Source organism: Narcine bancroftii, chromosome 5, assembly GCF_036971445.1.
Source record: "Narcine bancroftii isolate sNarBan1 chromosome 5, sNarBan1.hap1, whole genome shotgun sequence".
In the NCBI taxonomy this organism is placed as follows: domain Eukaryota; kingdom Metazoa; phylum Chordata; class Chondrichthyes; order Torpediniformes; family Narcinidae; genus Narcine; species Narcine bancroftii.
This window is the reverse complement of record NC_091473.1, coordinates 254,992,617-255,018,603: the sequence shown is the minus strand read 5'-3', so window position 1 is coordinate 255,018,603 and position 25,987 is coordinate 254,992,617. Positions and strand designations below refer to the sequence as shown.

The 25,987-nt window shown below is 44.7% G+C and overlaps 1 protein-coding gene across 1 annotated transcript in view; it reads right to left on the bottom strand.

The window, feature by feature from the left end:
* Window positions 1-25,987, bottom strand: part of LOC138765243 (MAP kinase-activated protein kinase 2-like) — a 161,206-nt gene that overhangs the window by 18,779 nt on the left and 116,440 nt on the right. The window contains exons 3-5 of the mRNA XM_069942244.1: window positions 12,373-12,437; window positions 12,200-12,279; window positions 3,722-3,848 (exon numbers count right to left, since the gene is read on the bottom strand). Coding sequence (XP_069798345.1) covers window positions 3,722-3,848; window positions 12,200-12,279; window positions 12,373-12,437 — 272 coding nt within the window. The remainder of the gene's footprint in view (window positions 1-3,721; window positions 3,849-12,199; window positions 12,280-12,372; window positions 12,438-25,987) is intronic.

Below are 25,987 nucleotides of genomic sequence, written 5' to 3'. Positions count from 1 at the left end.
TGCCGACCTCCCACATCCCAGACACAGTAAATGGTCTCTTGTGTAGGTGAGTGGTAAAATCTGGGCAGGGGAGGTTGACAGAATCAATTGGGGATCAGAGTGGAGTTAGTTAAAGGAAGGTAATCACTGAGTAGAATAGATGGGTGTTTGACAAGCCACACTGGTTCACTCGGCCTCTGCTGGGTAAAGACGACTTTTGGTCAATGGCACATTTATACAATATTTGGGCTTGAGGATAACTATATCTAGGGCCCTTTCAGAGTCCTGGCGAATCTGTAAACTACCCTGACACAGTTGTGCAACTCTGCTCTCCTTGTTACATGGCTGAAGTCTACACTTCTGTAATGATCACAAATTATTGACATGTTATTGGCTATCAAATGTCTCGCTAGAATATCTGGAGTTTGTAGAAGGTGCGGGGAAATGTCACTCTCCTTTCTAGTCTAGGTCTCTAATCTTTAGAGCTCTACTTACTTGTCTTAACACACAACCTCTCTGTGACTGCAACTACACTTCCTCATCTTGGCCAATGTGGTTGACCTCTCCGAGGGTTCATTGTACACTCTCCACATTGACTCGACACACAGTGGAAGTGCTGGAGTAGCTCAGAGGGTCAGGCAGCGTCAAAGCAATAGAGAGTTAACATTCTGAGACTGGGCATGGGTTTGCAAATATTTTCTATTTGCAGAATAAAAAGTGGTTCACTGTCTGCAGTCTCACAGCAGCAGTTTAGGAATCCCTTGGGGCTGAAAGTGGAACATAGGATTGAGTCTGCACTTCTCTTTCAGGTCACCTTGTTTGCTAGAAAACTAACACAAAAGACTGACCTCCCAGTGCTCCTGCATTCCTGGCATATTGGCTGGTTGCATCGCTGTCTGGTATGGAAGTGCCAACGCTCAGGACAAGAAAAAGCTCCAGAGGGTTGTTAACTCGGCCTGCAACATCACGGGCACCAGACCACCTCATCGAGGAAATCTACAAGAGGTGGTGCCTTAAAGCAGCCTCTATCCTCAAGGGCTCCCACCACCCAAGCCATGTCCTCTTCACTCTGCTTCCATTGGGAAGGAGGTACAGGAGCCTGAAGAGGAGCACTCAATGGCACAAGAACAGCTTCTTCCCCTCCGCCATCAGATTCCTGAATGATTACTGAACCACAGACACTGCCTCACTTGGACTTTTCGTGCTTTATTTATTTTTGTCAGGTGATTTATAAAAATGTTTGCCCTGAGACGCTGCCGCAAAAAAACAAATTTCATGACATGTTCATGACAATAAATTTTGATTCTGATAAATTCTAATTCTAAGCTTACAACAAGGAGATCGTAATCTTCAGTAATAGCTCCGACTTTCACAGGTCAATTGTAATTCTCTGTACTTACTCTGCAGTGAGTACTGTCTCTCAACATTAAATACACAAAGCATTTCCTCGGATCCAAAATTGTAGACAGGATGATGTGCAAAATGCAGCGGGTAGGATATATGTGGATAAGAAAAATGATGATTAACAACGAGAACAAGTGGGAAGTGATGCAGAGCCTGACTATGATGCAGTTCAGCACATTTTGAGATTTATCAATATCACTTTGCAGGCTGTTGGTTTTCAAAGATATTGTTTATCTTGCAGTCTCTTCATCTGCATCCAGTATTGTGAAGAGTGCTGAGGTTGCTCAAGAATTGAACATTGTGGGACACCACTGAGAACCATGCCGAAAAAAACTCCCTCTTTGGTTTTATTCCTGGCAAATATTTGTAAAGATATTCTTTCACCAGTGCTATTTGTTGAGGTCTTTCCTCCATCACATTACTGAGCAGTTACCTGCTCCAAGACCTTCCCCAAACACAGCTACTTGCCAACTTCTTGCTGCCAATTCATTCCCAAATTGCATTCAGTATTCCTGTTGCGACTTTATCATCCAAATCTGACCCAGACACCTAAACGTTTATTTATCATTTGATTGTTCAAGTACAACCCAATGAAACAGCGTTTTCCAGTCCTCAGTGCCATGTATTGGAAGCACACATGCAGACAAACAGTATGTACAAATATTAAAATCAACAAATATTATGGTTAAATAAATAGTAGGGTCACGGAGGGTTTGTATGAGTCTCACTGCCCATGGGAAGAAGCTGTTTCTCAGCCTGATGGTTCTGGCTCTGATAAATTCCTGCCCAAATGTTCACTGTCAGTAATTATTGGAAAAGCTGGTTTTCCATTCTAAAACTGACTGCTCTGGTGCTACTCCCAATATTCAACAGCAATGAGGCAAAACTTCCAATCCAATCAGAATAATCTACATTCTGCCATTTAAACTGGAATCAGCCTGAGATTTTTGTTCAGTTGCAGTGCGAAGTGAAAGTTCAGTGGTTGCTGGCAGGGTTGGGACCCGATGGCGGGGGCACAGTTTTCCTCCGGGAAACAAGGACACTCAAACCAGGAGACGAACCAGGCTGTTTCACCCTTCCAGCCTACTCTGCTACTCAATAGCAATGTGGCTGATAAGGTTCACTTTACTGCTTGTTTTCCACAATCGTCAACTCGCCAAAAACCTGCCTGTCTCCACATTCAGAGCTCTGCGGGGGCAGTTAAAGAGTACTCCCACCTCCCTCCATATTCTGATTCTGAGAATGTGTCATTGAGATAGAACACAGAACTGCACTGCAGGAATACATGCTCCTGCCACCCATGACGCAAATCTGCACCAATGCTGTGTTCAGCAATATGTTGAAAGAGAATCAAGGCTGGATACGTGTTATGAACAACAGTGGTCTTTATTTACATACAGAATTCACACACAGCACGCAGGCACGGTATACCGAGAAACAATGTGGCTGATGCATGACTGGCCCTGGCAGATGACATGTGATCACGCATCAGGCTCATAGATGGCTAGTTCTAAACCTTGATTGGTAAGTGAGGTGACTTCCAGCTAGACTCCAGTCACATGACCCTCCCCAATCCATAGTCCCAACGGGTTCCAGACAGAAGCCAATCCAATCTACTTGCACATAGGTCCTTATCTCTCCACTGACATTCCTTGCATGCTCCCATTGTACCTGATTCCACCACCTTCCCCAGCCGCCTCCTCCAAGTAAAAAAAATGGCCTTGCTCGTCTTGTTTAAACGTTCCCCTTTAGTATTTGACAGTTTCACCTAGAGAATCCAAGTTCTGTATGTTTTGATTTTACTTTTATTTTCAATGACTTATGAAGAGGCCATTCATGCTGGCCCCCTGCACAATCCCATTCTCACCTATTCTATCCCACACCAACTGCCCCACCTCACCCCAATTCTCCTGCCTCACATCCTCCTCCAAGTTATGTGCCATAAAAAGAATTTGTCAAGTTAAGATTTCATGAAAAGTAATTCATGGGATCAAGACTTTTGAATGACTAACTGCAACATCTTTCGAAACTACTTCGAAAAGTGAAGTTGTAACGCCTCTTACAGGACCAGCGATCAGGACCAGACCTGGATTCGAATCCCGCATTGTCTGTAAGGAGTTTGTATGTTCTCCCCTTGCCGGCATGGGTTTTCTCCGGGGGCTCCGGTTTCCTCCCATTGTTCCAAAAGTACCGGGGGTGTAGGTTACTGGGGTGTAAATTGGGCCGAAATGGTCTGTTACCAATGCAGTATGTTTACATTTTTTTTTAATTAAAATAGTGTTGTGCACAAGTTTCACTACAATGTTATGCATGATGATTTCAGGGCTGGTGAACTTACCCACGTAATATGGAGTGTAGCAAGGTGTGGCTAATGAATTAAAGCTAGTTGTCTCTTTTGCAAAGCCAAAATCTGTGAGTTTCAGGATGGCGTTGGGTCGTTTGGAGGTGTACAGCAGATTCTCTGGCTGAAAAGAAAGAGAATTTAAGTTAACAAAAAGCATGTCATAGAAGCCCTTTAAATTCCAGGCATTTTAGGGCAAGTAATTGAAGTTTAAATGAAGCTAATTAAATTTATGTAGCTCAGTTCACCTATTCATAATCTGGGAAGAGGTGAATGGGTGGTGTTGGACAGTTCCAACAAGCCACTTTCACTTGTATGAAGAGCAAGGCCAGAGCTGTGAATATCCCACCACAGTAAACTTCCCCATTTGCTTGCCCTCGATTGGTTGGAGGCAGCCAAAGGACAGATGCATGAGACAGTGAAATAGATTGGAACTGAGCTGAACATTCAGAGCTTTACCGAGGCCATTCAGCTCACTGTCCCTACTATCTCACAGAGCAACCCTTCACAAGAACATGAGACAAAGGAGCAGGAATAAGCTTATTCAGCCCATCAAGTCTGCCCCACCATTCAATCATGAGCTAATCCATTTCCCCACTCAGGCCCACTTCCCTGCCTTCCCTCCATAACCTTTCAAGCCTTGGCCAATCATTCTCTGCCTTAAATACACTCAATGACCTGGGCTCCACAACCTCCTGTGGCAACAAATTTCATAGATTTACCAGCCTCATGCTGAAGAAATTCCTCCACATCTTTGTTCTAAGCAGACGCTCTTCTGTCCAAGACTCTCTCACTGCGGGAAACAACCTTTCTATATCTACTCTGTCCTGCCCTTCAATATTCAAAATGTTTCAATGAGACCCCCCCCCCTTCATTCGCCTAAATTCTAACAAGTACAGTCCAAGAGCTGTAAATGTCAGCACACCCTTTCTTAAATGCTCAGAATATCCCAAGTACGGTCTGACTAGAGCCTTATAAAGCCTCAACATCACATCCCTGCTCTTGTATTGCTTCCATCCTGCCACTTATTTCCAAGTAACCCATTCTCTTTTACATGCCATCAGCTCTCTGCCCACCTCCCCTCTCAAATATTTCTACCACCAACTACAATAAAGTAGTCAATTACCCTCCTGCAGGAGGATAGATGCTGATACTCCAGAAAAGCCATTCTCAATGGGGGCCATGCACACAGGCCGCCCCCCCCCACCCCTGCCAAAGGCGCAGCACATTTAAGGGGAACACTGACTGAAATCATAAAACATATTTCATTTTATGTAGTCGCCACGAGAGAAGTATGGAAGAAACCAACTAAACGACTGTTTCATAGGGAAGGGGGCCCATAAACTTTGAGCTAAGTCCTAAGGGGGCTCCAACCCTTCAGCCACAGTGCTTTGCCGACCTAATAACTTACTCTAACAGCTGCCAAGAAATACCCTACTGCATAATATCTCAGTTCCATGTACTTATCTAATAGTCTCCTAACGGATCCTATTGTCCCGGCCGCCACCACCAATGACGGCAATGCATTTTAAGCACCCACCTCTCTCTGTGTGAAAAAATATACCTCTTACATCCCCATGTATTTATTCCCAAGCACCTTAAATCTATGCCCTCTGGAAGAAAGGGTATAAATTTATACTAAAGCATCCAGCGGTATTGAAAATATTTATTCCAGGACAACAAAACAGACTATTCTCGGATCCAGAAGAAGCACGAAAATTTGCAGAACAATTACAAAAATAGACTGAGGGAGGAAGACGGGTAATGAGAGTTAAAATGATCACGACTGATATGTATGTGGGTAAAGACAAAAATAGACTGAGGGATGAAGACGGGTAATGAGAGTAAAAATGATCACGATTGATATGTATGCAGGTAAAGAGGTATAAGAGTGAATAGAGACAATGTGCATACGTGAATGTATCTGTACTTAGAGGAAAATATAGATAGTATAGACAAGAATTAATAAGGGAAGGTAATGGAATAGAGAGAATAAGGAGGGAATTAAAAGAGGGACCTTTGTGACATATGAAAAGTGAAATCTTTTCTGGGGGAGGCGGGGTGGGGGGAAATAGCGGTCACTGCAAAATCAGTTGACGCTTGCGAGTGGATTCGCAAATCCAAATGGAGAGGGGAGATGTGGTTGTCCGACAAGGGATAAAGGACAACTCAGGAGGTGAAGGGGAGATTGGGGATAAATAAGATAGAAATAGGAGAATAAGGAAAATGTTAGATGTTGTAGGAATGTTGTCTTATAAAGAGTTGAAAATAAGAAAACAGAAATGGAAAAGGAGGAAAGGTAATGATGGAAAAACGGAAAGAGAAGATAAACAAAATATAAAAGGGCTACGCTGAACTATATGTCTTTAAATATTAATGGAATACATAACCAAATTAAAAGGAAGAAACTACCAAATTTAAATGAATAAATGTATTCCATTAGAAAAAATAACATATTGGTTAAGAAATAATATTGAAATATTCGAACAAGTATAGGAGCCTTACATTAAATACAATAGCGAAAACCTACCGGGGACAAACATTACCTAAGTTGATGGAAGGAGAAGGAAAGAAAAGAATGGACTCAGTAGAATTTCTGGTGTAATTTTGTTGAATGACAACATTGTCTGACTGGCTTAATGCAACCTAGATTGTATACCTAAAATGGATGAGGGGGGGGGTGGGGGGGTGGTTTGGGAGGAAAGGGGGGGGGGAGAAAAAGTCACTGTATATGTGTGAAAAAGAAATAGTGTATATCATGGCTAATGTGATTTATGGTGTGAAAAATAAAAAAATTAAAAAAAAAAAAAAAAAAAATCTATGCCCTCTGGTGTTAGCCATTTCAACCCCTGGGAAAAAGCCTCTGGTCATCCACACGATCAATGCCTCTTGCACATCTATAGAAAGTGTTTCACAATTGCTGGAAAGTTTCAATGAGATGTGCACGGTCAGATGGTGACAGAGGTTGAAATCAACTTTGAAAAGCAAAAAAAGTTCTTTATTCCATAACAACTCTGGAAAATTTCATTGCTTGAAAATGATCTTATCAGTGAAAGTTTGAAGTAAAACCAGTATTTAATGATGAACAACATGGTTATCAATTGCCCTTCTGCAGTACACGCTTTGTAAATTCAAAGATCGCAGGGGAAATGTTAGTCTAAATCAGCTATTTCTCAACCTTCCTTTAGCTATTACCGTCCCCCACACCCCCCCCCCCCCCCCCCGCAGGACTCTGCTTGAAGTTTATGGACCCCCTTCCCAGTGAAACAGGCTCCAAAAATAAACCAGGTAATTATAGGCCAGTGAGTCTGACGTTAGTAGTAGGTAAATTATTGGAAAAAGTTCTGAGAGATAGGATATATAGGCATTTGGACAGTCGTGGGCCAATTAGGGACAGTCAGCATGGTAGATCATGTTTAACGGATCTTGTAGAGTTTTTTGAGGAGATTATCAAGAGCGAAGCAGGCGGAGGCCCCGGTCCGGGCACAGGGAAAGCAGTGGCGGCCCTGGCCCCGGTCCGGGCAGTATGGTCCGACCTAGGAGGGGAGGCAGGCCCCTCCAGCCCGGGTAAGAAACCTGCATAGGAGAAGGCCACTCCAATATAAAACCTACGACCCAAGGACCTCGCTGCCACATCCCAGCTTGCTTGGCCACGGCACACGAACCATGGGTGTAAAGGGTGGGGCCAGTACTGTGTACACTGCACTCCACCTAAAAGCTCCTTTGCGCAGGCCCGAGGACATGTCCACGTCCTCCCCCTCCACGTCCTCCCCCTCAAAAGATGCTTACAAACTCAAGCTAGCATGTTGGAACATCAGAACCATGCTAGACAAGGCTGACAGCCACCGACCTGAACGTCGGTCAGCCCTCATCGCACATGAACTCCTCAGACTTGACATCGACATACCCGCTCTCAGTGAAGTCTGCCTTGCAGATGTAGGCAGCCTCCAAGAACGCGGCACGGGCTACACACTCTACTGGTCTGGCAAGCCTATGGATGAACGACGCCTATCTGCTGTAGGCTTCATGGTCAAGAACTCAATTGCCTCCAAACTCGAAAACCTCCCGACAGGCCACTCGGACCGGATCATGTCCATGCGACTCCCCCTTCAAAACAAGCGTCGCATCACCCTCATCAGTGTCTATGCTCCAACCCTCCAGGCGGAACCAGCAGAAAAGGACAAGTTCTACACTGATCTGCGCAACCTCATTCAACGCACCCCTACAGCCGACAAGGTTGTCATCCTTGGCGACTTCAACGCTCGCATTGGCAAAGACTCAGAAACCTGGCCAGGAATCCTGGGCAAGCATGGTGTCGGCATGTGCAACGACAACGGGCGCCTCCTGTTGGAGCTCTGCGCAGAACAGCGGCTTGTCATTACAAACACCCTTTTTCAGCAGAGGGACAGCCTTAAGACCACCTGGATGCATCCCCGATCCAAACACTGGCACCTCCTGGACTACGTCCTGGTGCGAGAAAGAGACAAACGAGATGTTCTCCACACCAGGGTCATGCCCAGCACGGAATGCCACACTGACCACCGGCTGGTTCGCTGCAAGCTCAACCTTGACTTCAAGCCAAAGTCCAGGAACAGTAAAGCCCCCAGAAAGAGGTTCAATGTTGGAACCCTGCAGTCAGACGAAGTGAGAGGAAACTTCCAGGCAAACCTCAAAGCAAAGCTTGAGGATGCAATCCACCTCACGGACTTGTCCCCTGAAACCCTCTGGGATCAGCTGAAGACTACCATACTGCAATCCACTGAAGAGGTACTGGGCTTGTCCTCCAGGAAAAACAAGGACTGGTACGACGAAAACAACCAGGAAATCCAGGAGCTGCTGGCAAAGAAGCAAGCTGCCCACCAGGCTCACCTTACAAAGCCGTCCTGGCCAGAGAAGAAACAAGCCTTCTGTCGCGCATGCAGCCATCTTCAGCGCAAACTCCAGGAGATCCAAAATGAGTGGTGGACTAGCCTCGCCAAACGAACCCAGCTCAGCGTGGACATTGGCGACTTCAGGGGCTTTTACAAGGCTCTAAAGGCTGTGTACGGCCCCTCACCCCAAGTCCAAAGCCCGCTGCGCAGCTCAGACGGCAAAGTCCTCCTCAGCGACAAGATCTCCATCCTCAACCGATGGTCAGAACACTTCCAATCTCTTTTCAGTGCCAACCGCTCAGTCCAAGATTCCGCCCTGCTCCAGCTCCCTCAACAGCCCCTAAGGCTAGAGCTGGATGAGGTCCTCACCCGGGAAGAGACATATAAGGCAAATGAACAACTGAAAAGTGGCAAAGCAGCAGGTATGGATGGAATCCCCCCCCCAGAGGTCTGGAAGGCTGGCGGCAAAACTCTGCATGCCAAACTGCATGAGTTTTTCAAGCTCTGCTGGGACCAAGGAAAGCTGCCTCAGGACCTTCGTGATGCCATCATCATCACCCTGTACAAAAACAAAGGCGAGAAATCAGACTGCTCAAACTACAGGGGAATCACGCTGCTCTCCATTGCAGGCAAAATCTTCGCTAGGATTCTCCTAAATAGAATAATACCTAGTGTCGCCGAGAATATTCTCCCAGAATCACAGTGCGGCTTTCGTGCAAACAGAGGAACTACTGACATGGTCTTTGCCCTCAGACAGCTCCAAGAAAAGTACAGAGAACAAAACAAAGGACTCTACATCACCTTTGTTGACCTCACCAAAGCCTTCGACACCGTGAGCAGGAAAGGGCTTTGGCAAATACTAGAGCGCCTCGGATGCCCCCCAAAGTTCCTCAACATGGTTATCCAACTGCATGAAAACCAACAAGGTCGGGTCAGATACAGCAATGAGCTCTCTGAACCCTTCTCCATTAACAATGGCGTGAAGCAAGGCTGCGTTCTCGCACCAACCCTCTTTTCAATCTTCTTCAGCATGATGCTGAACCAAGCCATGAAAGACCTCAACAATGAAGACGCTGTTTACATCCGGTACCGCACGGATGGCAGTCTCTTCAATCTGAGGCGCCTGCCAGCTCACACCAAGACACAAGAGCAACTTGTCCGTGAACTACTCTTTGCAGACGATGCCGCTTTAGTTGCCCATTCAGAGCCAGCTCTTCAGCGCTTGATGTCCTGTTTTGCGGAAACTGCCAAAATGTTTGACCTGGAAGTCAGCCTGAAGAAAACTGAGGTCCTCCATCAGCCAGCTTCCCACCATGACTACCAGCCCCCCCACATCTCCATCAGGCACACAAAACTCAAAATGGTCAACCAGTTTACCTATCTTGGCTGCACCATTTCATCGGATGCAAGGATCGACAACGAGATAGACAACAGACTCGCCAAGGAAAATAGCGCCTTTGGAAGACTACACAAAAGAGTCTGGAAAAACAACCAACTGAAAAACCTCACAAAAATTGGCGTATACAGAGCCGTTGTCATACCCACACTCCTGTTCGGCTCCGAATCATGGGTCCTCTACCGGCATCACCTACGGCTCCTAGAACGCTTCCACCAGCATTTTCTCCACTCCATCCTCAACATTCATTGGAGCGACTTCATCCCTAACATCGAAGTACTCGAAATGGCAGAGGCCGACAGCATCGAATCCATGCTGCTGAAGATCCAACTGCGCTGGGTAGGTCACGTCTCCAGAATGGAGGACCATCGCCTTCCCACTGGCCACCGTGACAGAGGTGCACCAAGGAAGAGGTACAAGGACTGCCTAAAGAAATCTCTTGGTGCCTGCCACATTGAACGCCGCCAGTGGGCTGATATCGCCTCAAACCGTGCATCTTGGCGCCTCACAGTTCGGCGGGCAGCAACCTCCTTTGAAGAAGACCTGAGAGCCCACCTCACTGACAAAAGAGGTAAAACCCAACACCCAACCCCAACCAACCAATTTTCCCCTGCAACCGCTGCAACCATGTCTGCCTGTCCCGCATCGGACTTGTCAGCCACAAACGAGCCTGCAGCTGACGTGGACATTTACCTCTCCATAAATCTTCGTCCGCGAAGCCAAGCCAAAGAAGGAGATGAAGGATATTGTCTACATGGACTTTAGTAAGGCCTTTGACAAGATCCCACATGGGAGGTTAGTTCAGAAGGTTAAGGTACTAGGTATCCATAGACAAGTTGTAAACTGGATTTGAAATTGGTTGTGTGGGAGAAAACAGAGAGTGGTAATGGATGGTTGTTTCTCAGACTGGAGGCCTGTGACTAGTGGTACGTTTCAGGGATCTATGTTAGGACCATTGATGTTTGTCATCTATATCAATGATCTGGATGATAATGTGGTAAATTCGATCAGAAACTTTGCTGATGACACTAAGATTGGAGGCGTTGTGGACAGCGAGGAAGTCTTTCAAAGCTTGCAGAGGGATCTGGGCCAACTGGAAAAATGGGACAGAAAATGGCAGATGGAGTTTAATGCAGACAAGTGTGTGGTGTTGCATTTTGGAAGGACAAACCAAGGTAGGACCTACACAGTAAATGGTTGGGTACTGATGAGTGCGGAGGAGCAGAGAGATCTGGGAATACTGATACATAATTCCCTGAAGGTGGAGTCGCATGTGGAGAGGGTGGTAAAGAATGCTTTTGGCATCTTAGCCTTTAAAGTATTTTGTATAGGAGTTGGGATGTTATGTTGAAGTTACTTAAGACATTGGTGAGGCCAAATTTGGAATATTGTCTGCAGTTCTGGGTGCCTATCTATCGGAAGGATATTAATAAGATTGAAAGAGTGCAGAGAAGATTTACTAGGATGTTGCCGGGTCTTCAGGAGTTGAATTACAGGGAAAGAATAAACAGGTTTGGATTTTATGAGAGGAGATTTGATAGAGGTTTACAAGATTATGAGAGGTATAAACAGAATGAATGCGAGTAAACCTTTATCCACTTGGATTGGGGAGATAAATACGAGAGGTTATAGTCTTAAAATGAAAGAGTAAGGGTTTAAGGAAAACATTAGGGGGAAGTTCTTCACTCAGAGTGGTGGGAATGTGGAATGAGCTGCCAACTGATGTGAATGTGGGCTCGATCTTAAATTTTAAAAATAAATCGGATAAATACATGGATGGGAGAGGTCTGGAAGGTTATGGAATGGGAGCAGTTCAAAGAACTAGCGGAGTGGTGGTTGGCACAGACTAGATGGGCCGAAGGGCCTGTTTTCTGTGCTGTAGCATTCTATGGTTCTATCCCGGAGTAGTTCATGGTCAGGGAAGAATGGAGAGGTTTAAGAGACTGACAGCAGTTGGATCAAAACTGTTCTTGAATCTGGAGGAGCTGGACTTCAAGCTTCTGTACCTTTTGCCCAAAGAGGTTGTGACATAGGTATGAATTATTATCCTGGCTGGCTGGAGAACAAAAAGCAGAAAATGCTGGAAACCACAAAGCTTTTTACTGCCCTCTCCTCTAGGACCACAGGACAACCAGCCTTTCACCTCCCACCAATGCACAACCTGCTAGGTTTCTCCAGCACCATGCACAGGACGAATGGGTTGCTTACCTTCACATCCCGATGGGCGATATTCACTGAGTGCAGGTGTTGAACCGCTTCCCCAATGTTCTTCATGATTTCCGAACCCTCTGGAACAAAGGCAGGAGTTTCCTGGTTAGATTTTCTTCATCACCAACAATGCTTTCCTATTGTTGTGGCAAAGGATAAAGCCAAGGTCTTACCTCGTTCAGTGAATGCCTGGTCCCCTCGGTGCTGGATTCTGCTGAATAGCTCCCCGCCTTCCATGCTGTAATAAGAGAAGGCATCGTCAGAGGTTAAAGGTCACAGAAACCAAAATGATGGTGGGAAACATTCAAAGCAAACCTGGACATGTTTGCACAAGACTCTGCTCCTGAGCAAACTGGTTGATCATTTAAAATGGTGAATTAGCAAAGAAATCTGTGGTGGAAAGATTGTCCAGTCTAAGAAAGACATTGTGTAATTATACCGTCAGCAGGATGTGGCAGCAGGGTGTTAAACCTTGATGCATTTGGGAAAACCATCCTCAGCATAAACATGTTCATCTCTGTAGAAAGGCTCCTCGATGGTCAATTGCAGGTGAACGAGCAAAACTCCGCTTCCAAACCCAAAGAGAACGGTGAAGGCTGGGGTACCAGCAGCACAAGGATTGAGAGAGCAAAATAAATTCAAGGCTCTATAAATGTTGGAAGCCCTCAGCAGGGCAGGCAGCGTTGTGGAGAAGGAAACAGAGTCCACATTTCAAGTCCATGAAAAGCTATCAACCTGAAACATTAACTCTGCTTCTCTCTCCACGGATGTTGCCTGACCTACTGAATGTTATCAAAAAAACAGCTGATAGATAAGTTGGAATAACTGGAAAATTACAGTCAGCACAATGACATTCGACTACTGGGCCTGAAAGAGGGGGAGGAAGGGAAGTTCTTTGAACACTGGATCCCCAAAGTGTTGGGAAGGGAGGGATTCAGAGGGAATGGAGGGTTATAAACTTTCCTTGTTTTTTCTTTAAAAATGTATAAATGGGGGAAATAATGGGAGCTTGAGGCGGAAGAGGCTACGCGAGGCTGCAGGACATATCAGGTGAGAAAGATGATGGTACACGTGAAGACTTGACATAGGAGGGAAGATGGCGCAGGAGCAAAAAAGAAAAGCGCCAAAACAGAGGACAGGGAAATTTTGAATGTTTTGCTTGTTAACTTTGATAAACTGGGTTTTTTTTTTAATGTTTATTTTATTTTACCTAGACTTGACTATGGGGAGAGTAGGGGGGGGGGGGGGGCATTTCGTTTTTCTCTTATTCTTCTTTGTGGCTGATGTGGACATCGGCATGGAGAGACCATGAACGACAGAAGGTAGGAGGAAGGTGCCATTTAAGACAAACCAATGAGGGTGATGGAGGTGAAAAGATAAGATATAGAAACAAATGAATAAGAATATCAAATTTATTAGTATTAATGTGAATGGCTTAAACAACCCTATAAAAAGGAAGAGGGTCCTGGCTCTCTTTAAAAAATTGAAAGCAGATATAATATTCCTACAGGAAACACACTTGATGAAAAGGAAACATGATAAACTTAAAAGGGATTGGGTGGGGCAAGTATTCTCCTCCTCCTTCAGTTCTATGGCTGGGAAGGAGGGGTAGCCATTTTAATATACAAAAATGTCCCCATGGTGGTGAGTAGTGGAGCTACAGACCCAGCCGGGAGATTTGTAATGGTGTACTGCCAGTTATATTCACAACCATCGACACTGCTAAACCTCTATGCAGAAGATAAACAGAACATAATAATTTTTGCCTTGACCCTATTCTAGATAAGACAACAAAGACACCGACGAGGTCCAAGGCGGCCTTTATGAAAGAATTAAATTTGATAGACATATGGAGACAGAGGAACCCGCAAGCTAGGGACTACTCCTTTTACTCGAAGCCCCTTGACTCTCACACCAGAATTGATTATTTTCTGATGTCTGCCTGGTTGGAAAGCAGAGTGCTTGAGTCAGAATATTTAACAAGGCAACTATCAGCTCACTCACAGTTGAACTTGCAGATAACAATGCTTGAAAAATGGGTAAATGCATAAAGGTGGCATCTTAATGCTACGCGGTTGAAGGACCCAGACTTCTGCACTGTTTTGTGAAACAAATTGCCCCTCAACTAATCATTTTTTAAAAATCTGGGAGACACTAAAGGCCTATCTAAGGGGCAAATAATTTTGTATACCAAAAGTATTAAAAAAAACACCTGACTGAGGTGGAGACATTGGAACAGGCGATCACAAAATTAGAAAAATATCAAAATCTGGGATTGAATGAGGAACATCGGGAATTGGAAAACAAGAAACTTAAATACAACATTCTGCAAATGTACAGTGGAAAAAAACACTCCTGTGATCCAAGCAAAAATATTATGAACTAGGTGAAAAAAACACATAAAATACTGGCATGGCAACTGAGAGCAGAGGAAACTTTAAGAACGATTAATGTGGTTCAGTCTGGGCTGGACTCAGTAGCACATAATCCAAGAGAAATAAATGACACATTTAAAACTTATTACGAGAAATTGTGTAAATCCAAGGTGCCAAGAGATGCTAAAGTTGTTTACCACACTGGAGAACAAGGGTCTACAAAGTCAACAGAGAAAAAAACATTATGCCACTGAATAAATATGACCATGAAGAATACCAAAGAAACAGCCAGTTCAGTTGGCAAGCAGGAGCTATAAAATACCTAGGAATCAAAATTGATAGTAACCTGGAAAATTTATACAAACTCAACTCCCCCTGTGCTTGAGAAGATTGAAGGTGACTTAATGAGATGGAGGGATCTGCCCATCACCTTAATGGGAAGGGTCAACTGCATAAAGATGACGGAGATGCCGGGACTCCAATACCTCTTCCAGTCTTTGCCAATTCCATTGCTGCAATTTTTTTTAAAGGCACTGAATGGAAATGTAAGAAAATTATTTGGAATGGGAAAGCACTCAGAATAGCCTTAAAAAAACTGACATGAGACTACAGCTTGGGGGGGGGGGTGTCGACTAGATTTGCCTGATTTTAAGAAATATTCGAGATTCCTGCCATCCTTCTTTGAGACAGGGGAACCACTCACTTGGATGCAAATGGGATTGCACACAATGGCGGAGAATACAGTGAAGGATTTCATATACAAATGGGACGCCAAATTTGAGGACTGCTATGAGGGGAGACAATTTATGTCCTTTGCGCAGCTAAAAGGCAAATAGATTTGTCTTATGGGACCTTTCACTGTTTCCTCCAATTAAGATCATTCCTAAGGGACAGGTGGGACCCTACAATGACCTCACCTACATCTAGGGGTTCTTCCACTGGGAAACACACCCAAATTTATATCAAGAGTGTACTCAGTACTCCAAGGTAAAAGCCCAAAACTGCGGCTGGACAGGTCAAGAGAGATGGTAGTCAGACCTGGGCATCACAATTGACAAAAGAGGTTGGTCAGACTGGTGTAGAGACAGTGTGACAACAGTAATCAACTCTAAATACAGACTGGTTCAATACAACTTCCTGCACCAGCTCTACCTCACACCACAAAAAAATCCACAAGGCAAAACTAGAAACATGCTTTAGCTTTAGGTGTGGAGTGGAGTAGGCAACATTCATTCATACAACCTAGTCCTGAGCAAAGGTTTGGCAGGATTTGGCTGACATACTAACTAGAATAATGAAGCTAACCTTCCCGTCGGACCCAATGTTGTATCTATTAGGGAACCTCATAGACATAAGCTTCAAATTAACCAAATGTAATTTGTATTCATCTCTTTGGCCCCTAGCAAAAAAAAATGCATAGCCATGACCTGGAAGTCTGACTCCCCTCTTCATATCAGCAAGTGGATTGGCAAGATGCATGTCTATATTCCCATGGAAAAAAATTACACATAATCTTAGAAACCGACAGAGCACCTTTGTTAAAATATGACAGCCATATCTGAAGTGCACAAGTGCACGACTGAAACCACACCCCAACAAAAGGACTTGTAGAGATTTACTGACAGATGGATTAAGAAAAGTAGCTACAGAAGTGGCTCCATAGCTTCTACTGATACACACTGGAAACACCTCTCTTTCTTTCCTTTTTTCTTCTTTCTCTTGTTACCTCTACTTTTCCTTCTCTCTCTTGGGGGTGGGAATGGGAGGGGGAAAAACATAAATACACAGATTGCTGGAAGATATTGATATACTCTGTAACAGTCAGTAATGTGTTCTCCTTGTTTAATAATGGAAAATTTAAAATAAAATATTCAAAATGCATCAACTCACACTTATCCAGATTGAACTCCAGCTGCCACTTCTCTGCCCACCTCGGCATCCTGTCTATATCTTTTTGTAGCCTTTAACAACCTTCATCTCCATCCACAACTCCTCCAACCTTTGTATCATCTGCAAACTTATTGTCCCATCTTTCCGCCTCTTCAACCAAGTCATTATAAAAATCACAAAAGAGCAGGGGGTCCCAGAACATATCCTTGCGGTACTTCACTAGCCACTGATCTTCAGTTTCTACTTTTATGGATGAACTCAGTGACTTACAAGCTGCTCAAAGCAAGGAAAGACGGAATTAAAAGCACAAGGGGAAAGTTAAAGGAAATGAAGAAAAAAATAAAAAATCTCCCACAATGAAAAGTGAAGGAACGAGAGTCAACTCCAGGGAGATAGCTCAGAAACATCTTTTAACGGTCTGTTAAGAGGGTGCTGGGTTAGAAGTTATCCGTGCAGTCAACTAATTTTGCAGCAAACTGAAGTTGCATTTACAGTAGCAGTTCCAGCATATTCTCACCGTTCAACATACAAAGCCTGGTTGTGGAGGCATGAAGGACCAACCACGGACACCATCTTCAGCAAGGACACAGACTCATCAAATTGTCATCACCCAACAAGTCACATAGGCCGATCTGCATTGCTTCACATCAACTATTAACCTGTGGAAAACCAGCAGAACCACAAGGTGCAGATGTGACACTGCTGTTCCATCACTCACAACCACTTTGACAGGCAAATGGTCTGTGTTGCAGGCAGGTTGATTTAGCAGGGAATTAGCTTTATTAATTCGACAGCAAGCACGGTATTCAGTAATCAAATTGGTATTGACGCACGTGTCTGTTTGACAGCTCCAGCAGTGCAGCCACTGAGTGTGGGTGGTGTGGTTTCCCCTGCCTTGTTTCAGTGGAGTTTCACGACTGTCTGCCAGCATTATTTTTCCCTGCTCCATTCATTGCCACGTGCCGAAGCTCATACGTCTGAGAGTTGCACATTTCTTGACAAACAGCAGGAAACTACGGGTGTCCCGGAGGTTTCTGGAAATGTACTGATCCTTTGTAGCTGTTCATTTAATTAGCTGAAAGCAATTACATTCTCACCACATCCAAGCAGCAGAATTGCGAAGCTTATTCTTGCTGCCTCAGCTGCTCCTGTCTGTTCCCTTGCTGTCTGCCAGTTCCTCTGACGGATGGGACATTCACATCTTGGCAACCTACCAAAGCTTTCAACCTTGCAACCCAGGGATTCTCCATCAGCTCAGGGTACAGGGACCAAGGTTCAAGGTTGCACCTCATTGTGCAAGTAATTTTGATTTTGTTTGCTCTATAGGGTCAGAAACAGAAGAGCCACTCATCATGGTCAAGAAGAGAGAGAGTGGGAAGAGTTCAAGAAAGGGTCGAGGCAATACACTAAAGTGCTGGAGAAACTTAGCAGGTTTTGTTGCATCCATAAGAAAAGAGAGACCCTCAGAGATATTGAGGGTCTGTGGATCCTGCCACTGCTTCCTGCGCCCCACAACCTCTGTAGCTGCACAGCTTCCCGTCCAGTCTAGTGGTGAACCTGAGCTCCAGACATCCAGGTCTCCCTCCTTGGCCCTAGTTTCCACCCCCGATACCATCAGTGATTTGTCAGAGTCCAAGGCCTTTAGGAGCCCTGCTCACCATCAGCACCCTCATGGATCCCAGTCCAGATCCCTAGTTCCCAAGAGCATGAATTTATGAGTGGCGTTCAGAAACACGTTGCCACGTTCATGCAGAGACAATCCGATTTGAGAAAAATCATAAAATGTGTGTTGCCGGTTGAGAGGTAGGAAAAACCCTAGCATAGAAAAGGAAAAGTTGACGTAACTAGGACACTTTGAAAAACTGAAGATGAAGCCCAGTATAAATAGTGGATTGTTCTAATAATTTTCTCTGGGCTCTCACTTTGCTTCTTCTAGTTTCCCATCTTGAGGATTAATCTCAATGGAATGGACTGTTGCCTCACGAGATTCCCCCAGGCTCCGTCTGCCACACCCTTCACAAACATTGCTGGACTTCAGCTGCAGTCACTGGGCTCACTCCTTGAAGCAGAAGACCCAGTGGTATAATCGGTGAAGCAGCTGCCTCACCACTCCAGGGACCTCAAGTGCTGCCTGTGTGGAGTTTGCATGCTCTCCTTGTGACCATGTGGGTGCCCTCTGTGAGCTCTAGTTTCCACTCCCATCCCAAAGACCAGCAGCGGTGTGCTATTTGGATGCTTTCAATTTCTCTGGGAAGACAACTGCACAGGAGAAATGAGAGGTTGGTGGGAATTTGGTTCGTACAGCCTGACAGGAAAATGAGAAGTGAATGGGATTGCATAGACTTGATGGGTTGAACTGCCACTTTCTCTGCTGTAAAGAAAAATGAATAGGCTGAAGGGAAATATGATTGACACTGATGGGATTGTTGTGAGCCAGCACTACCTAGCTGGCTGAATGGCCTCTACATCATGAATACAAAAGCTCCATATCCAAGTACTGGGACATATCCTTCCCATACAAGCAACCCCTCATTGTCCGCCACTGCAGCCTGCAATACCTGTTATCTCCTCTCCCAGCTCATGTCCCAGATTTGGTCAATGATGAATTTTGGGCCCAACCTATTCTTAACTTATGTTAAGAGTTTATGTTATGATGGCACAATCTCTTGAGGGTAAGACCCCCCCCCCCCCGGAGGGGAAGACCCTGAGACAAGCATAAGGAACAGAGATCAAGAACATTTCAATGTAGCATCACATCAACGTGTGAAGGAAGTTCATTTTTCTGTCTGTGCAGGGACTGATGAGTCAGATTAAAACCGAGACACGGAGTATGATGAAGCTGACACAAATTCAGAAATTGATAGCCACATTTCATCGCGCCTTCACAGGGATATTGAATTTCAATACTCCAGAATGGTTCAAGCTGAGCAACCCTGCACCATGCTGGAGATATTCGAGGTGCCACTTGACTAGTCAGGGGTGGAAATGGCTGTCTTCAAAGCAGCCTATCGCAGGCCTGCACCACACACACGCAGTTTGGTGATGCCCAACACTCGTTTTCAGATGCAGCCTGGCACCTAATCAAAGCGAAACAACCCGTAGAGATTGCCTTCGCGTGAGAGGAGAACACAGAGACCCATAGTGCAGAGGCCTCCTGGAGAAGACATGGAATTGTCGCAGAGCAGTGGCCCAAACATTGTTCAGGTGTTACTACAGTGTGAGATCTTGCTGTGCATTGTCTGAAAAAATTTCCATTTGGCACATGTGAATTTGGGATAGGGGGAAGACTGGATGCTGTCTGAGTGTAGGAAAGATATGGCTACCACACTCTGAAAAGCAAACGTTAATAATACATGAAGAATGTGTAAAGAGAGTGGAACCAAACGAGAACTCAAGTTGAGAATTCACTTGAAAAATTTAACTCAACGTGGGGCAAAACCATGCAGGGAATAGTCAGGTTAATGTATTCCGAAGTTGTTCATGTGGTCTTCCCAAAGACAATGTATTCTCACAAATTCCTGGGTGTCAACATCTCTGAAGATCTGTTCTGGGGCCATCATATTGATGCAATCACAAAGAAGGTTCGCCAGCGACTATATTTCTGAGGAGATTGGGTATCTCACCAAAGACTTGAAAATTTCTGACTGATTGCATCACTGCCTGTTATGGAGGTGCCAATGCACAGGACAGGAAAAGGCAACAGAGGGTTGTGAACTCTGTCAACACCATCATGGACATCTATCTTCACTCCATTGAGGTAGTGTCTTACAAAAGCAGCCTCTATCATCAAAGACCCTCACCACCCAGGCCATGCCTTCTTCTCACCGCTACCATCAGGAAGGAGGTCCAGGAGCCTGATGGCAAATCTTCAGTGGTGCAAAAGCAGCTTCTTCCCTCCGCCACCAGATTTCTGAATGGACATTGAACCAGTCACTACCTCACTTTTCTTTTGGACGAATATAGTTATTTTAAAAAAATGTAATTTATAGCAATATTTGCACCAGTAATGCTGTCGCAAAACAACACATTTCGAGATGTGTTCATGACAATAATTTCTGATTCTGACTACTGGCTGGAATTGAAGACCAAGTCATGACATGCTGGCCTGGGAATTGTACAGGTCGAACATCAGGAGTCAGACACCACATGCTCAGATCAAGAGGATGTGACTGCTGGCACTGTAAGATCCAAGGTCAGGGCCTCCACTATTCTCTGGGAAGACAACTGGACAAAGAGCTCAGAATCCCACACTTCCAATGACACTGCATTCATAGAACAGAGGATACAACATAGAGAGAAGATTTTCAACACAGATAGAAACAAATGAGCGGATGCAATGGGTTCATGTCTGGGCAAACACAAGGCCATTCCCTGTGGACCCAAACAGTTTGTCATAAAATACCTAACTTCTTCCCATGGGCCGCGCGAATGCTGAACGACCAAAGGAACTGGTCACACTAACCCTCTGAGACTTATACTAATGAAACCATATTTATTTATTTGCATATATTAATAATTGTCCTGCATATGTACTGTTTGTATGTGTTGTGTGCCTTTGTGTTTTGCACTGAGGATGGGAGAATGTTGTTTCATCGGGTTGGACTTGTACAATCAGATTACAATAAACTTGACTAGTCCAGTGAGAAGGATTCTTCTGCAAACAGACCAACAGGTCTTCTCTCACATTCAGACAACTGTGTAAAGCAGTAGTTTTCAAACTGCACCCCTAAACTCACATTTCACCTTAAGCAATCCCTATGCTAGAAGTGCTCTGTGATTAGTAAGGGATTGTTTAAGGTAGTATGTGAGTGGAAAGAAAAAGTTTGAAAACCACTCTTTTCATCGTACCTCATTGACTCATTATGTGCACGGTTTCATAACTCCAAAGGAAATGGAACAATGACAAATTTTTCTCAAGCAAAATATTTCAGTAAAATTGGGTCTAGAGCAGTGGTTCTCAACCTTCCCTTCCCATTCACATACCACCTTAAGCAATCCCTTACCAATCACAGAGCACCGATGGTATAGGGATTATTTAAGGTATTATACAAGTTTGGGGGGGGGGGGGGCAATTTGGAAACCACTGGTGCAAAGAGTATAATTTACAGAGTGCGGAATACAAGAAAAGGAAGATCGATTAGCACCAAGGGCAGCGTGAGAGCACTGTTGTGGGGTTCATTTAGGAGCCTGATGGCTGTGGGGAAGAAACTGTCTTTCAGCCTGTTAGTGCGTGCTATCACATTCTTCAGCCTTCCCCCTAATGGGAGGAGAGAGTACGTCTAGGGTTTGAAGGGTCCTTTCCCAGGCAGTGGGAGATATAGATGGAGCCCGTTGAGGGGAGAGAAATCTGCGTGATGTTCTGAGCTGCCTGCTGATCTGGTAACGGTGAGAAGCACTTCAGTTCTCTCCGAGTCACTGCTGATTGATCAGAAACACATCACAGGCAAAGTGGGAAAGGCGAGGCGACTGTTGACTAATGAATGACAGATGGCCCAGCTTCAAGCTCCAGATCAACAAGTGACACAAGATGCGTGTGGACAGAGGTATTTGAACCTGTCTGCTTGAGGGACTCAGCAGGTCGAGCAACATCCATGGGAAAGAAAGTACAGTCGACATTTCGGGTCAGAACCCTTCAGCAATGGATGCTGCTCAACCTGCTGAGGTCGACCAGCAGTGGTTCTGGTCCATGCTCCATTTGTCCCCCTTCCCTATCACATATTTCAGCTCTGCAGGGCGTGAGGAGCCCAATGCTGAAACATGCTGCACAACACATCCTTCGCAGCCCCCATTCCCCCCACAACGCACCCTCCACCCCATTCCCCATGACACACCCTCCATCCCCATTACCCTCACAATGCACTCTCCACCCCCATTCCCCCCACAACGCACCCTCCACCCCATTCCCCCATGACACACCCTCCATCCCCATTCCCCTCACGATGCACTCTCCCCACCCCCATTCCCCAATAACGCACCCTCCACCCCCATTCCCCCACAGCGCACCCTTCACCCCAATACCCTCCACTTCCATTTCCCCACAGCACACCCTTCACCCCCCCCCCATTTCCCCACAACACATCTATGATTTAGCATAAAAGTACCTTTGAGAAGTGGGGACTACTTTTGAGAGTCAGGGTCAGGGCAGTGGCACCCACTCTTCCACCCCCTTCTCCAACATTGGCAGAATGGTTTTTGAAGCTCACGAGGACTATACATTAGTTTAAATTTCTGAAGTGCCTCATAATGAAAATGGATAAATTGCATCATTTCTGTTAATCTTCCCTCCTCCTCATTAATCTATTTAGATTGGGGGCAGGGAGAGCAGAACTCTCACGACATTGCCCCAATTGCAAGCAGTGCAGCAGCCCCACGTCCATCACCTCTCCCTTTTCGCATGCAGCCTCATACTGTCCAACACAAATGTCACATCACGTTACAGCAAACCTTTTCCACCACAGTGGGCATAGTATTTTCTCTAGTGACAGGACACCTTCAGCTGTCTGTGAACAAATCTTCTGTACCATGACACACACTTCTATTACTGCATTAGCCTGCCCTTTGGAGCTACTTTGGCCTAATGGCAGCAGAAGGGGATTGCTGAAGTGGTTTACCCCACTTCCCGTAACATCAAGAACCTGGCACTGTCTGCTCTGCATTAGCATACCTGTGGCCAACCTCAAATATGACATGATTCAACTGGTCTGATCCTGTGCCTTTAAATTAACCTTTCAAACAGTTCACCTCTTAAGTTAGCGCAAGTTAAACCACCAAGGATAGGATCACTTTCTTGTAAGTGCTCCCACACAATTTGCTCCAACAATTCTTGTAAACAACGCCACAATCTTATCTGTGTTCCTCTTTCTTTCATTTTAGTTTTATTTATCAGATTATGGTCAAGATTTCAAAACAACAGAAAACCACCATTGACTCCCTGGATCGATAATCTTCAGAAGATGGGTCACCGTTCAGAAGGCACCCCAGGTCTCTAATTCAGATGAGTTTATTCTGGGGCTTCACAAATCAACTAGAGACAGAACATTCCAAAGCAAGGGAGTCAAAGAACACAAGTTAAAACAGATTGGACTCCTGGGATTATTGATTCAGTCAGAAACACACAATAGTTCTCCTAATGATTGTTTCAGAAGAAATCTTTGTTGATCTGGGAGTGTTTAAATGTACTAACACCTCCAAAACCACAACAGAAATGTGCTCACGTGGTATAACAGGATACTCAAAGCACTCTGGTCGAGGGCACAGTGTACTACAACATATCCTGTCGAGAATTCAAAATTAGGTAACCCATTTACTTGATATTAAGTCAAAGAGCTTGCGTGGCATTTACATTGCTCAAAACTGACCAAGCAGGTTGCAAATTTTAAATCTCACAGAATGAAAGGACTGTTTTCAAGATTTAACTTCGTTACAGCCAAGTTTATTTTTCCAAGGGGTAGTTTGGACAGAATTAAACTGAGAAAGGAGATGAGGGAGAGCCAAAGATGGGGCTTAAAGAATTGACATCACCCACACCAAGCTCTCCACCCTGATCCTACAACATGGTCCCAAGGAATTTTGATACCACCATGCACAACAGCACCTCATTCTCTAGCTGTTGGTAGTGTTGTACGGCATCCCTTACAGTATGAGAGGAAGAGAAGCAAAAGAGAGTCCCATCTGAGTCACTGAGTGTCCGTGGATTTGCCTCCAGCGCTCCCGCAGCCTCTGAGGCCACAAAGATTTTTGTTTGATTCATTGGCCACCTGAGATCCAGTTCCAAATCTCCGACATGATCAGGAAGCCTTCAGCGCCTGAGACCCCTTCTTGCCCTCAGCACCCTATTGCATCTTAAATTTCAGACTTCTTTCCAAATTACTTCCATGAATTTAAAGAACTGTTCTGCATTTTCACCTTCAGGGCTTCCATTTCTTTGCCTCACCAACCCTATTGTCATTTCACATGTCCCACCCTCCAACGCTACACAGACCTCCCCCTTCACCCTGTGTCCAAAAACTTGCTCTATGCCTGACATTTTCCAGTTCTGATGAAAGCTCCTAAACTTTCTCTTTAGCTGTGGAGAAGAGTTTGCATTTTCATCTTTATATATTTTTAAAACTTTTGTAAGTTTCACAGTGGGATGGGGAGGAAGAGGAGAGGACTGACAATTAAAAGCTCAGCCCCGACACCCTCCTCCTCTCTAGATTTTAGAAGAATGAGAGGGGATCTCATTGAAAAGTATGTTTATAATCTTGATACGGGAAATGCAAGACGTCTGTGATGTCTACAACCTGCTCCTGCTTCTTTCTTGTAAAATAATCTTTTGTAAAAGCAGCTTAGAGAACTAAGAGAGTATCTTAATACCAGAGTCAGGTTCTCTGCGGATACTCCAGAACACCAATGGCCATGCACAAAGACACAATGGAATCTTTATGAAGAACAAATCTCTTCATTCCAAAGCAAGGGGGTGGGGAGAAAACTGTTTATCACCTAGAGACTTGCTTTTTTCACTTTCCCCAGATGAAAGACCAAATGAACCAGCGCATAAGCTCAAAGACAAATGTAAACTCAATGGAAATGACCGCAACCTGAAACGCCATCTGTCTCCTTGGACACCATCACTTCTACCAATTGTGCATTTTTAACTAACCAGCTATTTCTGATTTTATTGGCAATTTTTCTTTTGCTTTTGATAATCCTCCAGATAGATGTAAATTATGCACCAGCTTCTGGAGTTGGACTTCCAACTCAAATAAGGTAATCATGATCTCAATTTCAGAGAGAAAAGGTTGCAGATCAGAAAAACTGATCCCACAGACCAATAATCTGGTGTAGTTGAGATGATGCTATCCCATTAGCTGGAGTTGTACCCATCTCCACAGCTTAATTTGTCAACTTGTCCAAATCCTGAGTGGTAAACCTTTCCTGTCACTTTAATCCATTGCTCTCTCGCTTTAGATTTCCTTACTGTGGAGAAAAAAGTGACCATTCATCTTATCCGTGCATCTCAGGCTTTTATATATCTCTATAAAATCAGCTCCATCCTTTCCAGTCTCTCCTTGTAACTCAAGCAATGTCTGGGAAATTTACAAAGAAATGTAATATAAAGGTGTCTTGCAAGAGGATTGGTAGGAGTCCATCCATTCAAAACAAATCCCATGTCTGTGACCAGGAGAAGAACTCGTCATGTCAAACCCTGGGCAGCTTCAACTAAGCGGATGATATCTCGGTCCAATTATCGCCTGTGCTCCTCCTCCCCAAGCTGTTTTATTCAGGACCTTACTGACTTTTCAGAATCAGAATTTATTGTCATGAACAAGTCATGAAATATGTTGATTTGCTGCAGTATCAGAGGGCAAACATTTTGAATAAATCAACTTACAAAATAACTAAAAATAGTGCAAGAAAAATTCAAAATAAGGCAGTGTCTGTGCCTCATTGATTATTCAGGAATCTGATGGCAGAGGGGAAAAAGGTGTCCTTGTGTTGCTGAGTTCTTATCTTCAGGTTGCTGTATCTTTTTCCCCAGTTG